At 40.7% G+C, this 15,328-nt stretch overlaps 1 protein-coding gene across 2 annotated transcripts in view; it reads right to left on the reverse strand.

Annotated features, from left to right (window-relative positions):
- The window catches only part of LOC126417601 (uncharacterized), a 220,308-nt gene that overhangs the window by 164,064 nt on the left and 40,916 nt on the right, over window positions 1-15,328 (reverse strand). The window contains exon 3 of one of the 2 annotated variants that reach the window (XM_050085131.1): window positions 9,873-10,066. The exons of the other annotated variant lie outside the window; for it this stretch is intronic. Within the exon in view, the coding sequence (XP_049941088.1) occupies window positions 9,873-10,066 (194 nt within the window). The remainder of the gene's footprint in view (window positions 1-9,872; window positions 10,067-15,328) is intronic. 2 annotated transcript variants of the gene reach the window in all.

The following is a 15,328-nucleotide window of genomic DNA, read 5'->3' on the forward strand; positions in this document are numbered from 1 at the left end:
CTAAGATATTTGCAATTGAGGGCTTCCATATGCCGTGGTTACCAATAACAGCCCACATTTTGTTCTTCGAGAAGTTGCATTTTTTTGTTAGGCTACTGGTGTTCGCCGTCTCCCAGCGTCCCTCTCACCCTCAATATAATGGTGAGGCCGAACGTACGGTTTGAATGTTTAAAACTCAGATGTGGAAGTACTTATCTGGCATGTCCCCTGAAGCTGCTTTAGACCATTGTTTGAGCTCATACCATTTCGCTCTAGTGGGGGACAAGAGCCTGGCAGAGAGACTGTGTGGTGACGGCAACAACGGGAACTCCTTCACCAGCTGCGTCTGACACCGTGTCTGTTCTGTGACGATTCCGGCCAGCTGTGCATGTCTGAGCTCGTGGTTTCAGCTGCCAGCTGAACTGGGTTCCTGCCGTCATCAGTGTTGCCTGGGCCGGCACCTGTGCGCCAACTGTACTCCTGACAGGTGGACGCCCCGTCACTTCAACCAACTGTGGTCACACGTGGCGGGGTCTGTTGTGGAGGGCCCACCACCTACCCGTCCTCACTGTGGCTTATGTCTGTTACCTTGTCACAGGCGGTCTGGTCTGTGCTGCAGCAGGGGTTGCTGCCCGTCAGATCGCAGTCTGGGGTTGCTGCCTCCACCCCTACTTCTTGCCGACTACTGTTGCCGGAGCAGCCTCCACTGCACCTGATGCCACAGCCACCGCCATCTTCATTGCCGGAATGTGTGCAGCCATTATCACCGACACCTCCAGCACTGACCGCTGACCTCGATGGGGGTGTCATTAATGAGTCGTCGTCGCCAGTCCTACCCTGTGGCTTCTCATGAGAAGAAGGATGGCATGCCAACCTGCCAACTCATCATTTCTGTCCCTAATCGCCAGTAATTGCCCACCACACGCTGCAGCAGCCACTGTAGTCAGAGGATGAAATGGACTTCAGCACTGTCACTGGTGTTTCCCGCGACTCGTAATCTCAGTGCCTTGTGAGATCAATGCTTACTTTCACAGTACCAGTGCTTCTTTGGTACCAGTGTTTTTTTTCAGTATGTACCATGCATTTTTCTGTGCCTAGTGCTTTTATGTGTGTGTGCGGTTTTCTCAACCCTAGAAAGGATGAGTCATGTACCTTCACTCACAATGTGCGCGACTTCAGAGATCGCACATCCGTACAGTGCATAGGCCAGCTTATAGAGGCCAACTGGGTCGGCCCCTGGCATGCTCTAGTGAGCCACCAAACAAACAGTATTATTTAAGCGATCACAAGCAAGTGCTTGGCCTATCCTGTAACTCGTATTAGTGATGTCCAGTCAATATGTTCAGTGCTACGCACAACCTGTACTTCATTGGATCTTATGTGCGTTGCTCTATAAAGTACTCTATTCCATAAATCATGTTTGTTCTTGCTTTAGCACAGGTGAAAGGGAATACAAACGTCTAAAAAATGACATTGCAGGACGTGCAAAATAGCTAAGCAGGAATGGCTAGAAGTCAAATATATGGAGCTAGAATCATATGTCAGTACGGGAAAGATAGATATCGCCTACAGAAAAATTACGGAGGCCTTAGGAGAAAAGACAAGGAGCAGTATGAATATCACAAGCTCAAATGGAAAACCAGTCCAAAGCAAAGATGGGGAAGCTGAAAGATGGCAGCAGTATATATAGGGTATATACAAGGGAGATTAACTTGAAGGTTATGTTATAAAAATGGGAGAGGACATAGATGAAGAGGAGATGGGAGATAAGATACTGCGAGAAGAATTTGGCAGAGCACTGGAAGACCTAAGTTGAAACAATGCCCCAGGAGTAGATGACATTGTGTCAGAACTACTGATAGCCTTGGGAGAGCCAAGCCAGGACAAAACACTTCCATCAGATGTGCTAGATGTATGAGACAGATGAAATATCCTCAGACCTCAAGAATAATGTAATAATTCCAATTTCAAAGAAAGCAGATGATTACAGATGTGAAAATTACTGAACTATCATTTTAATACGTCATGGCTGCAAATTATTAACACAAATTCTTTACAGAAGAATGGAAAAGATGGTAGAAGCCAACCTCGGCGAAGATCAGTTTGGATTCCGGAGATATGTAGAAGCATGCAAAACAATACTGACCTTATGACTTTTCTTAGAAGAAAGGTTAAGGAAGGGCAAACCTACATTTATAGCATTTGTAGAGCTAGAGTAAGCAGCTATAAGAATGAGGGACATGAAACAGAAGCAGCAGTGGAGAAGAGAGTGAGACAGGGTTGTAGCCTGTCCTCCATATTATTCAAGCTGTACATTGAGCAAGCAGTAAAGGAAATCAAAGAAAAATTTGGAATAGGAATTGAAGTCCACGGGGAAGAAATAAAAACTCTGAGGTTTGCCAAAGACAATGTAATTCTGTCAGAGACAGCAAAGGACTTGGAAGAGCAGTTGAGCGGAATGGACAGTGTCTTGATGGAGGATATAATACGAACAGCAACAAAAGCCATATAAGGATACTGGAATGACATCTAATTGAATCAGGTAATGCTGAGGGAATTAGACTAGGAAAAGAGACACTTAAGGTAGTAGATGAGTTTTGCTATTTGGACAGCAAAATAACTGATGATGGTCAAAGTAGAGAGGATGTAAAATGTAGACTGACAATGGTAAGGAAGAGAAATTTGTTAGCATTGAATATAGATTTGAGAAGTCTTTTCTGAAAATATTGGAATGGAATGTAGCCATGTATGGAACTGTAACATGGAAGATAAACAGTTGATACAAGAAGAAAATGGAAGCTTTTGAAAGTTGGTGCTACAGGAGAAAGCTGAACATTAGATGGGTACATCATGTAACTGATGAGGAGGTACTGAATAGAAATGGGGGGGGGGGGATTTGTCGCACAATCTGATTAGAAGAAGGGATCAGTTTATAGGACACATTATGAGACATCAAGGGATCACCAATTTGGTACATCAGGGAAGCATGAGGGGTAAAAATTATAGAGAGAGACCAAGAGATGAATACAGTAAGCAAATTCAGAAGGATGTAGGTTGCAGTAGTTACTTAGAGATGATGCGGCTTGCACAGGATAGAGTAGCATGGAGATGGATCAAACCAGTCTTCGGACCAAAGACCAGCAACAATAACAACAACCACCTCACTGGCACAAACAGCAAAAGAAACTAACCTCACTTCGTATAATGACACTGCGAAAGTAACTGTAAACACACGTGAAGATGGAAGCATGCTGATGAAACTCATTGTGCTAGTAAAATATTAGTGTTAGAAAGGTGGCGAAAACATTCAGTCGCTGCAAAATATTAAGTTTCGTATTTTTTAAGCTATTGAAAACATTATTGTTTCATTGGATGCACTTCATTTTTCTGGGATTGCAGATGTATTCAGATTTGCTTTATTAAGGAATTGTGATTCATTATTGAATTTCTATGAGCTGTAAATACCCATGCTTCAGACTGTCTTAAGCTTCATCATTCCTGGTGCTTCTTGTGCACCATAGGCATGTGATGAACCGCAACTCTCATTCACAAAACCAGCTCTAACACATAGTGTTGTCAGCTAATGGTATCTGTCATTTGGTCATTTCGCTATAGTGTACAGTAATAGTAGAATCAAGGTATTTTGGGCAATAACACTTCTCAGGGTTAGAGTACTGAATGAGATACAATGAGTGATCGAAAAGTATCCAACCTTCTTCTTTCCCACATGAACCAGTTATGTGGGAGACTTTCTGCAGTGATGTGGTGGGGGACTGATGTGGACAGTCACAAATTTTTTTCCTACCAGCATTAGTTGCTGGCAGTCGACATATACGTAAGGATGTCGTGAACACTACTCAGATATCAGTAAGCTGTATAATGATGCAAAATACTGAGCAGCAATATTGCATAAAATTATGCCAAATGTTTTGGAAGAAAGTCATATCACAGTATGAGAACTTGTGAAGAATATAGGGGTAAGCATTGGAATGGTACATTCGACCTTGAGGACATTTTGTGAACAAGGAGAGGCCCACAAACTTCGTACCGGAACTGCTGACAACGGAGCTCAAGCAGTGCCATCTGGAAATCACACAGGACATGCTGGACAATGAAAATAGTAACCTCATATTTCTTAATACCATGCTCACAAGTGTTGAGATGAGGGTTTCTGTGTATGATCCAGAAACTGAGATGTAAGAGGGGAGGGGGGAGGGGGGGGAGGGGGAACCTACAGCAATGCAACAACGCCAGACAGTGGAAAAGCAGGTGGATCCTTCCCATCTGTTACATTTTTTTACTCCCATAAATAACCAAACTGTTTAGCCTGATTTCATATTTTTGATACATTTACCTATTGACAAGTAGCATTTACTTGAAATTTTAAATACTTTTTAAGACCAAACTTTGTTCAAATCTATTATTCAGGTTACAATGTAATGAAAAGGAAAGTTGTCACTCACCATATAGTGGAGAGATGCTGAGTAGTCACAAGTAAAGCTTACGGCAGGTAACGCCTTCATCAACAACAGACAACAAACACCACACACACACACACACACACACACACACACACACACACACACACACACACAAATGTCAATTCACACATACATGAATGCAGTATCAGGCAACTGAGACTGCAGTCATGTGTGGGTGAGTTGCATTTGCGTGAGTGTGAGGTGCAGATGTGTGTGTGTGTGTGTGTGTGTGTGTGTGTGTGTGTGTGTTCTATTGTTGACTAAGGCCTTACTGGTCAAAAGCTTTATTAGTGACAGTCTTTTTGTTGTGCCTATCCGCAACTCAGCATCTCCACTATACAGTGAGTGGCAACTTTCCTTTTCATTGTACTGTTACATTCTATCCTGGATTTTCCATTGTTTTATTACTCAGATTATTGTTTCAAGTGTTCTGATTCAATTAGTGTAATTAGTTTTCATTAGGGCATTATTAATTAAAAATTACAGTTAACTGAAGTTAACACTATAGTTCGAGACATATACAACTTTGTGAGCCAAATCAGTAAATTTGTGAAAAGTGGCTAGACCATTAGAAAGGTAAGTATTCCACGATTCCTGTAAAGTATTTTAAATTATCGAAAACTGAAGTTCAGAGCCAAGGCCAAGTTCCATAGCAGATTTCATCGAAACTACTGTTAGATACTGAGCTTCAACTATATACTTTCAGAGCATTAATTTTTCCGTACAATATAACATACAGCATTAATTGATGAACTCACTAATTAAGAACTTCATGTAATGTACTTTGATTGCAATATGGCACTAGCTTTTTCATTTAAAGAAGGGGATTCACAACGCAGAAGAAACAACAGCGTCCATGTATTTTCACAATTTTGTAACCAGCAAAAATTGGTGTGAGTCAAAGCCACTTTAGTTCTTGTACTTCATCAAAAACAGTAATTTCAACCCAGCAATATGTCAAAGCATTACTTTTCAAAATAACAGTTTAGTCTTACGCCCAACTATAAGCAGTCAGATGTCACCCAAAGTAGTCATTCTGCAGTTTGACAGTAGATGAGTATCATCTATGTCAGACGTGCATGTGTTGCTGACTCACACTACAAATGTGAACACTCTATATGAGAAAATATGCACACCAACAACTGTTAAACTCAAGAATTTTAATATGCAATTACTTTCAAGTGATAACTTTTTCAACTGAAGTGTGATGCAATTAGCAAACACTGTGATCTATTATTAAGAATTTTAATATGTAATTGCAATACCTGTAATCTAAAGTAAGGGGCTTTCTTAATTGAACTGTGATGCGATTAGTAAATACCGTTAACTACTGTTATACTCAGTGATTTGTCTGATTAACTGTCTTAAATGAGGCACTGAAGTATAATCACTGTTAACAAAGTGCCACAAGATTGTGCTAAATGTGACTGTGTCATTTTTAGATAAAAGTAAACTAGTGATTGTGAATGCTGGCCTGGATAATTGCATTAATAATTGTTCATAATGTAAAAACTGGTCACCGTACTCAAAAAGTGAACTTTGCAAGGAATAAAATGTGTGTGTTACTGCCATCTAAAATAGTATCATGTACACCAATGAACAAACACTGTCCCACAACCACTCAGATTTCCAGCTTTGCAGTGATCGACACTAGCGCTATCGAGGAGAAGATATGTAATCCAGCTGTCAGTTCCACTGCAAAGCCCACATTGACGGTTTTCTTCTATTCTCATGGGCACACCACTATGTGAAATCATCACAAAAGGAATTCTATACGGAGATCCTTCATTGCCTTTGTAATCTAGTGTGGCATAAACGACCAGATCCATGGGCGCCGAAAACTTTGCAACTCTATTGTGATGATGCACTCACCCATTCTGTGCTTCTGACAGAGTCTTGTTACCATACACAATATTCCTACAGGTAGTCAGGCTCCTTACTCCTCTGCTCTGGTTCTGTGTGACTTTTGGCTATTTCTCAAGCTGAAAATACTACTTAAAGGAACACATTTTGAGTCAAGAGAAGACATCATGTGGAATGCGACAGCCTAACTGATTTTCATTCCAAAAGATGAGTTTCAGAAGTGTTTTAACAATAGCAGGAGGGCTGGGTAAAGTGTGTGCATTAACGTGGAGAATACTTTGAAGGCGATTAGGTTTCTGTACGTCCAAATCAATAAATGTATTTCTGCAGAAGAAAGGTTCGACACTTTTTTAATGCATCTCATATAAAGTAACTGTCAGTTGGTCCGGCTCGTAAGGTCAGGAAGCAGGCAGTCCCCCCTCCTTTCTCCCTCCTGTCTGATCACCCAATTCAATGATGCAAGGATGAAACAGTGATGTAATAAACACCACTCTCAAAACCGGAGATGCTGAGATAAGTAACAGGGGAAGGCACTAAGAGCGTAGACAAGATCAGAAAGACACAGATGATGATGATGATGATAAAACAAGATAGGAGGAAGATTGGTCTCACAGGCAGAGTAGACCATGGTCACAGGTCTCCGTGGGGGTCAGTGTGCAGCAGGCGACACTACTCGAACAACTGTCCCCACCCGAATCCGGGCAATCAGAATATTAAAGTCAGGAATAAAAGCCACTCTCTCAGCGAAAGCATACAACTGCTCACTCATTGTTGGTCAGTATCAACGATAAGTAGACCTAAAGCCTGCATTCGTCAGAGTGCTGTTAGAAGACAGCACTCCACTTAGATATCAGCAGCTGTCAACAGAGCACCACAGTATTACTACACTGATGTAGCAGGGAGGAGGGAGGGTGGGAGGAGTGAGGGGACTTGATACCCAGGATGAAGCCACAGGACAGGTGAGTGTGTCAAAAACAGATCTGCTACAACATCATGGACTCCCTTTGAGACGGATTGAAGAACTGCCACACAGCTGTGAACTCCTTGATGACACATGGCCTGTTGGAGGTAGTGGTAGCCTATTATTTCCTATTCCAACTTCAATAGACTGTCTGTGTCAAAAGTGCATTCATAGGTCAGGGCTCGGTACCCCATTTCCAGAGTTGACTGTGAGATCAACTCCCTGGCTAGGTGATCACCCATCTGATCCTGAGGAAACCCATACAACTCTGGGTCCAGAGTTTTGTCTTAAAATCCATTGGCAGAACTGTAATCTGTAATCTGACATAGTCATCTGGTAAGAAATTGCTTGCCGTTTAAGTCACACAGATAATTCAACTCATTGTTCATAATTGACAATACAAGAGCTCCAATACATTGCACATTTGTTTCAGGATTATATATTACTCGTGCGACACGTGCTACTTCACACTCAGTGTGTCAGCTGAGTGACGTGTACTGCGATTCCTTGCACTTGCTTCACATGACTCCATGCCCACAAGTTGCTGGAATAATATGCTCAATATTTTCCCCAAGTGGAAAGCTACATTCAGAAAGTGATTCAGCATATGTGAGACATTCCTGTTGATTAATGTCATTGGCCAAACTATAGCAGAATATCATGTCTGCCATCACCCAGATAGAATAACAGACCTCCATTTCACTTCGTTCACACTCCATGGAATCAAGAATTTTGTTTAGATGCCAGAAGAACCTCAAATCAATGTGTATAGAATCTCTGTTGGTCCATCACAGCCAGGGGACATGGCTGGTACGTACTTTTCAATGTCAATAAACTTTACCATCAACCGTACGCTTTAGGATATTTTATTTTATTCTAAAAGCGACCAGTTTCAGCAATTCATTTTGCCACCCTCAGGCTCCTGCATAATAAAAGGGTATAAATGTAGTAATATAAGGGTGTACATATCAATCTTACAGGAAGTGATAGGTAATCATAATACCACTTAAGCTTAAAAATGAAAGTATTGGAATTAAATGAAATCCTTGTGTACATCCAGCACAATAGACTAAACATGTGTGCATATTTGTTATGTCATAAAAATAATTTAACATCATAGATTTACAAATGAACATGTAAATTCATTAAAAAGATCAGCACTAGATGGTGTACCATCAAGAGCTCCATTGACATTTTTAGATGAAGAACTGCCTAGCATACATGAGTACCAATCTTCATTTCATGTAAAATGTCACACACTAAGCTATGAAATATAATGGTATGCATATATACAGCCTAGGCAATATCACAAATGGTAAGACAAGTAGTTGTCTCAGCATCAAAAATAACTCTATGCAAAATCCAACGGAAGTTGACATATTAAGAGAAATTAGCATGCATAGTGAACACTAAGAATATTCACAACTATCACATGGCTTAAGTTATACAGTGAATCAGAATAAAAGATATGATTTGGTTTCCTTTATATCACTTAACAGGTCGGCATTACCACAGTGAAACAAATCAGCAAGAATGTCAAATCCTACTTAAGCAAGGTGAGTCCTCTAAGTTCACAGCCGACAACTTCATACAATTTCAATGGGAGTGTTAAGACACTTCCTAACATGACGTATCTATCTAATGGTAGTTTCACTGTCCTTCCACCTCTTTCCTTAGATGCTCACAACAGTAGTCCGTGAACATTTGACCAGCTTTGCCGTTTTCGAGAGATTTGTTCACAGGCTCTGCATAATAATAATCTGCCCTTTGTCAAGGTCACTTAATCTCAATGGATTTCCCCATTTGCAGCTCGTACCCTCGTTAGGGCGATCCCCCATCCTGTCTGCTCCACTTACACACTTCTGCTGCCACATCACGTGCCCACAACGCTACCAGGCTTCATAAAATGTCGCGGTGGACAGTGGTCATTATGTTTTGGCTTATCGGTGTATATCTGACAACAGCATCACAGTCAGAAGAGTAAGTACAAAAGCAAACACAACCAAATGGAAATGAGCAATCGACATCAATATCAATACGAAGACAGCCAACACTACCAAGTACACACCATTTTCAACAAAAGTACACTGATGCATATATCAACAAGTATTTGTTTCCAGACAACCCTTCCCCCCCCCCCCCCCCCCCCACCAGAACTATTCCATGTGAAAATATGAAAAATTCCATGTGAAAATATGAAAAAATATTTTTTCCTTAATGTCCTACTACTATCGAGTGTGTATACACCTTTGAGAAGCTTCTTCTTAAGTTTGATGCTGGACTGTTTACACAGTTCATTATCTGTCTAATAAGTATTCACATTTTTATTAACATTTGGTAATGAACTGAGGGTTTGTAACTGGAGATTGGGGACTACGTTTGTAGCTTCCTACGCAATGAATAAGCACTTTTAAAATTTGTTTTAACTGTTTTTGGAGGTCCAGATAGGAGGGAAGTAAAATGTTAATAATTGACAGCAATATTATCGATCAGTAAAGCAGTCAACTCTTTACTTGTCTTTGGTCACTACTGTCCAGAATTATTAAAATATTTTGTTATTATAGTGATATACACAATGGAACACTTACATCTTCCCGTAAAATGGTGTTCCGTTTATCACTTGTAAACACAAGTTCAAGTGTCCCTTTGTCGTTTTCAGAGATGCAACCTCCTCTGAGAGCAACAACTTCTTCTTCGTGGAACGGGACATCCTTTTGCGGAAAGTCTCCCAGAATAAAAACATTCAGTGGATGACCTTCCTTGCCTTGTGCATCTGGATGCTCTGAAATATTTCACACAACAAATACATAAGGTTAAACACTTACAGTAGAACTAACAAACATCTGTCTAGTGCTCACTGTGCTACAATTCAGAATTTCGTAAAAATTTTGGATTTACTTCGAGTTTTTACTTTATCAAACTTAGGAGGTTAACGTGCCCGCTCATCTCTTATACATTCATCCACACACTGTGTTCCATCCACCCCAAAATGAAGGAGAGTCATCCGGAATGTGGAATGTCTCGAATTACACATCAGCTGGCACAGATAGACTGCTGACTGCTTATGTTTAGTACATCGACAACCACCGAGTCTCTCCAAGTATGGGGTGGTCAATCCTTAAAGCAACCACCTGGCGGGGAATTTGTTACCCTGTCAGCAGCCAGCCAGTGGCGGCACTGGTGGAGAGTACATTTCCCCTTCACTGCAAGGCTTTCATTTATGTAGAAATCTTGCACATATTTGTTAGGCAACAAAACAGAGTACTGAGTGAAAGTGTTTCAAGTGAAATACAAGTATTCTATTCACTAAGAGGGTATTTATGTACAATTCGTACATGCATACAGAATCAGTACGTGCAGTAAGCAGATTATTTCGAGAGGAATTTCCTACTGTTGAAGGTCCTAATAGGAGTGCAGTTCATTGACTGATTTATAAATTTCATGAAACAGGGAGTGTTCTTGACAGGAAATATACACAGTCCCCTACTACACTTACATAATAAATTCTGGATAACATTAAGCATGCTCTGGAAAGGTCTCCTAGAAAATCAGTTTGACATCTTTCTCACGAAACAGGAATTTGGTATGGCTCTGTTCAAATGGCTAAAAAGTTACTAAAGTTACAACACTATAATGTAACTGCAGTGCACTAACTTAAACTACATGACCCTGAAAAAAGGTTGCGGTTTTTTGAATGGACTTTGAATAGGTTGCATGATGAAGAAATCGACCCTCACCTAACTTTTTTTTCTGAAATATTATGGTTCCATCAAAGTGGATACATTAATTCACAAAATAACTGTTACTGGAGTTCTGAAAAGCCTAACGTAATACACAATGAACCCCTGGATGATCAAAAAATAGGAGTGTGGCGCACTATTAGCAGTGAAAGAGTAGTGGACCCTATTTTTTTTTTTCCTCCCAGGAATCAATTGACAGTGAGCAAAATGTGTAAAACATTGTGGAGCATTTTTTTTTCTTTTCTTTTCTTCCTTTTTTTCAATTGACTACCAGAAAATGTGCTTTTGCGAGCTTTCATTAGGACTCTGTGATGGAATACACTGCCAACTTCTTACTACAGGAGATCCATGACATGTTTTAAGATAGAGTTATCATAAAAACATATGGCCTCCTCGCTCTCCCAATTTAATACCTTGTCATTTTTATCTATGGGGGCATTACAGGAAAAAGCGTACAAATCAAATCCACACACTTTAGACGAACTTAAAAGTAATGTTCATTAAAAAATTGCTGCCATTTTCCAGAGGGAATGCAGAGTATAATAAACAACTTCCTAAGCAGGTGTCAGAAATACTTGAACAATGAAGGGAAGCAGTTCCCATCTCCTTGCTTAATATATGTGAGTAATTTCCTTCCCTTTTTTGATTTTTATGTTACGTCTGTTGGAAATAACATATGTAACAAACCACGCTATATTCACTGTCACCCACACTTCGGGCACAGAAGCCGGCACGCCCCTAGCCGGCTGTAAGCTGCAAAAGCAGTGGCGTTAACAATTAATCACTCTCTATAAACAAACAATGGAGTATTGTACACTACGTATAAACCAAAAGAAGAGATGTATTTGTTAAGATACTGGTCCTAGATTCAAGATGGGGGATGAATATCCTGATTTAGGGTTGCCTAAACCATTTCAAGTACGAGGTTCTCGCTACGAGGCTACGATCATCTGTCTGTCACATCCTCATCAAATACATCTGTATAAATTTACCTGTCTGTATACACTTTCCCTTTACACAACAGCTCTACAGCTACATTTTATTGTTTTTATTTTATTTGTTAATATTTCATTATCTGTGACTAGTTTCAGGGTCTGTAAATACTACTTATGTTTCTCCATATATTAAAGTGATCTCAAGAAGAATAAATCACTGCAGGCTTACTACTGATAACTACAGGAATTACTTCTCACCCTTTCATCACTCAACCGATCACTCACCTGCTATATTTTTCCCAACTCTTCAAATTATGCATTTATGCAACTATATGCAGAATACTACCATCTTTCTATATAGTGGTAAAGGTAAAGGCTGTTTAATATGAATATTAGTGTTAACTGGAGCAGAACAGCATGTGTTAGAGGACAAGTGTAGTAAAAATTCCTCAAATACAGTAGAGAATCTGTGGTAATAGTCTAGGATCAAAATATGGATTGGAGAACCAGCAAAATGTAACAGACATAAGGGTAAAGAGCAGAGGAGACTCATTATTCAGAAGGCCACATGAAAAAGTTGTGAACGTTCTCACCTACAAAAGTGCAGGCATATGCCATCCTCTGTCTGAGGCTTCACGATTGCAACACAGTGGACAAGTTAAAAAAGTATTGTGACACAATTTCTCTTTATGTATGTATGAATGGTCTCTGGTGATAAAAATGATGGCTTATTGTAATTTTATCATTACATCGCACACAGCGATATCACTCAAAACTTGAACAAAGCATTGAAGTTGCTGGAGAAATATAGCACAGTATTTTTACTAATGTGTGCATCAATTACCATTAATAATCTACTGCTTTTTGTTGTTTATTTTCCTGCACAAACCTCTAGCTTCTGAGCTTCAAACACTGGCACAATTGCACCACTTAAACTGAATTACGAACCTGTGCATGCCTGCCAAAGTCCCCTGCTGGTTCTACTATCGTCACTTGGAGCAGTCCCCACCAACCGATACACGGTCTGGGTGAAGGCTTTCTCCAGACTGTCCCATTTGTCACAGCCCCCAGCTGTACGCCTTCTACATCTACATCTACATTTATACTCCGCAAGCCACCCAACGGTGTGTGGCGGAGGGCACTTTACGTGCCACTGTCATTACCTCCCTTTCCTGTTCCAGTCGCGTATGGTTCGCGGGAAGAACGACTGTCGGAAAGCCTCCATGCGTGCTCGAATCTCTCTAATTTTACATTCGTGATCTCCTCGGGAGGTATAAGTAGGGGGAAGCAATATATTCAATACCTCATCCAGAAACACACCCTCTCAAAACCTGTACAGCAAGCTACACTGTGATGTAGAGCGCCTCTCTTGCAGAGTCTGCCACTTGAGTTTGCTAAACATCTCCGTAACGCTATCACGCTTACCAAATAACCCTGTGACGAAACGCGCCGCTCTTCTTTGGATCTTCTCTATCTCCTCTGTCAACCCGACCTGGTATGGATCCCACACTGATGAGCAATACTCAAGTATAGGTCGAACGAGTGTTAAGCCACCTCCTTTGTTGATCGACTACATTTTCTAAGGACACTCCCAATGAATCTCAACCTGGCATCCACCTTACCAACAATTAATTTTATATGATCATTCCACTTCAACTCGTTCCGTACGGATACTCCCAGATATTTTACAGAAATAATTGCTACCAGTGTTTGTTCCGCTATCATATAATCATACAATAAAGGATCCTTCTTTCTATGTATTCGCAATACATTACATTTGTCTATGTTAAGGGTCAGTTGCCACTCCTTGCACCAAGAGCCTAGACACTGCAGATCTTCCTGCATTTCGCTGCAATTTTCTAATGCTGCAACTTCTCTGTACACTACAGCATCATCTGCGAAAAGCCGCATGGAACTTCCGACACTATCTACTAGGTCATTTATATATATTGTGAAAAGCGATGGTCCCATAACACTCCCCTGTGGCAGACCAGAGGTTACTTTAACGTTTGTAGACGTCTCTCCATTGAGAACAACATGCTGTGTTCTGTTTGCCAAAAACTCTTCAATCCAGTCACACAGCTGGTCTGATATTCCGTAGGCTCTTACTCTGTTTATCAGGCGACAGGGTGGAACTGTATCGAACGCCTTCCAGAAGTCAAGGAAAATGGCATCTACCTGGATGTCTGTATCTAATATTTTCTGGGTCTCATGAACAAATAAAGAGAGTTGGGTCTCACACGATCGCTATTTCCGGAATCCATGTTGATTCCTACAGAGTAGATTCTGGGTTTCCAGAAATTACATGATACGTGAGCAATAAACATGTTCTAAAATTCTACAACAGATCGATGTCAGAGATACAGATCTATAGTTTTGAGCATCTGCTTGATGACCCTTCTTGAAAACTGGAACTACCTGTGCTGTTTTCCAATCATTTGGAACCTTCCATTCCTCTAGAGACTTGTGGTACACAGCTGTTAGAAGGGGGGCAAGTTCTTTCATGTACTCTGTGTAGAATCGAATTGGTATCCCGTCAGGTCCAGTGGACTTTCCTCTGTTGAGTGATTTCAGTTGCTCCTGTTGCGCCTTCCATTAAGCTGTCATCTCAGTCTTCCCCTGTGACCTAGCCTCTCCTGTCTCAATATCCCACTTACCTACACGTCATTTTCATTGCCATCAGATTAAGTTTCCTCCCTGACCCATTCGTTTGCTTTACTGGCTCTCCCAGTCATTCCCAAAATATGTCTCCCTCAGTTTCAAATAGTGGAAAATCAAGGATGGAATACGGCAACATTATGAAAAGGATAGTAGCGGAGATGGTGAGTCACAGATAGGCACAACAAAAAGACTGTCGTCAGAAAGTAAGCTTTTGACCAACAGGACCTTCATCGGAAATAGACAAAAAACACACGCACACAAACATGACTACGGTCTCTGGATGCTGAGGCCAGATTCAGAGCAATTATCCTTTTCATACTGTTTTCCCTCAGTTTCAAAATCCAAGCCTCATCACAATAAGCCGAAAGTGTCAGTACACACTGGTTGTAGACCTTCTCTTTCAGAAATATAAGAAACTTGGTTTTGAGAACTCTACTTTGTTTACCACACAGCTACAGGTCAATTTTACTCTTACTTATTTTTTTCCTGTTGATTCAGTTGTTATCAAAATAACTACACCCCAAGATGCAAATTTTATATACTTATAAACATAGCATGAGTTTTTCAATATATAGACAACTGATAGCGGTCTACGAAATGTTACATTTACCTTTGTTTGAAGTATTACACAATAACAGTAGCTGAGTAGCACAAGGGGAGCAGTGTTGGACTCTCTTCCCCCCCCCCCCCCCCTCCCCCCTCCACCAC

The sequence above is a fragment of the Schistocerca serialis genome, chromosome 1 (assembly GCF_023864345.2).
Source record: "Schistocerca serialis cubense isolate TAMUIC-IGC-003099 chromosome 1, iqSchSeri2.2, whole genome shotgun sequence".
Lineage (NCBI taxonomy): Eukaryota > Metazoa > Arthropoda > Insecta > Orthoptera > Acrididae > Schistocerca > Schistocerca serialis.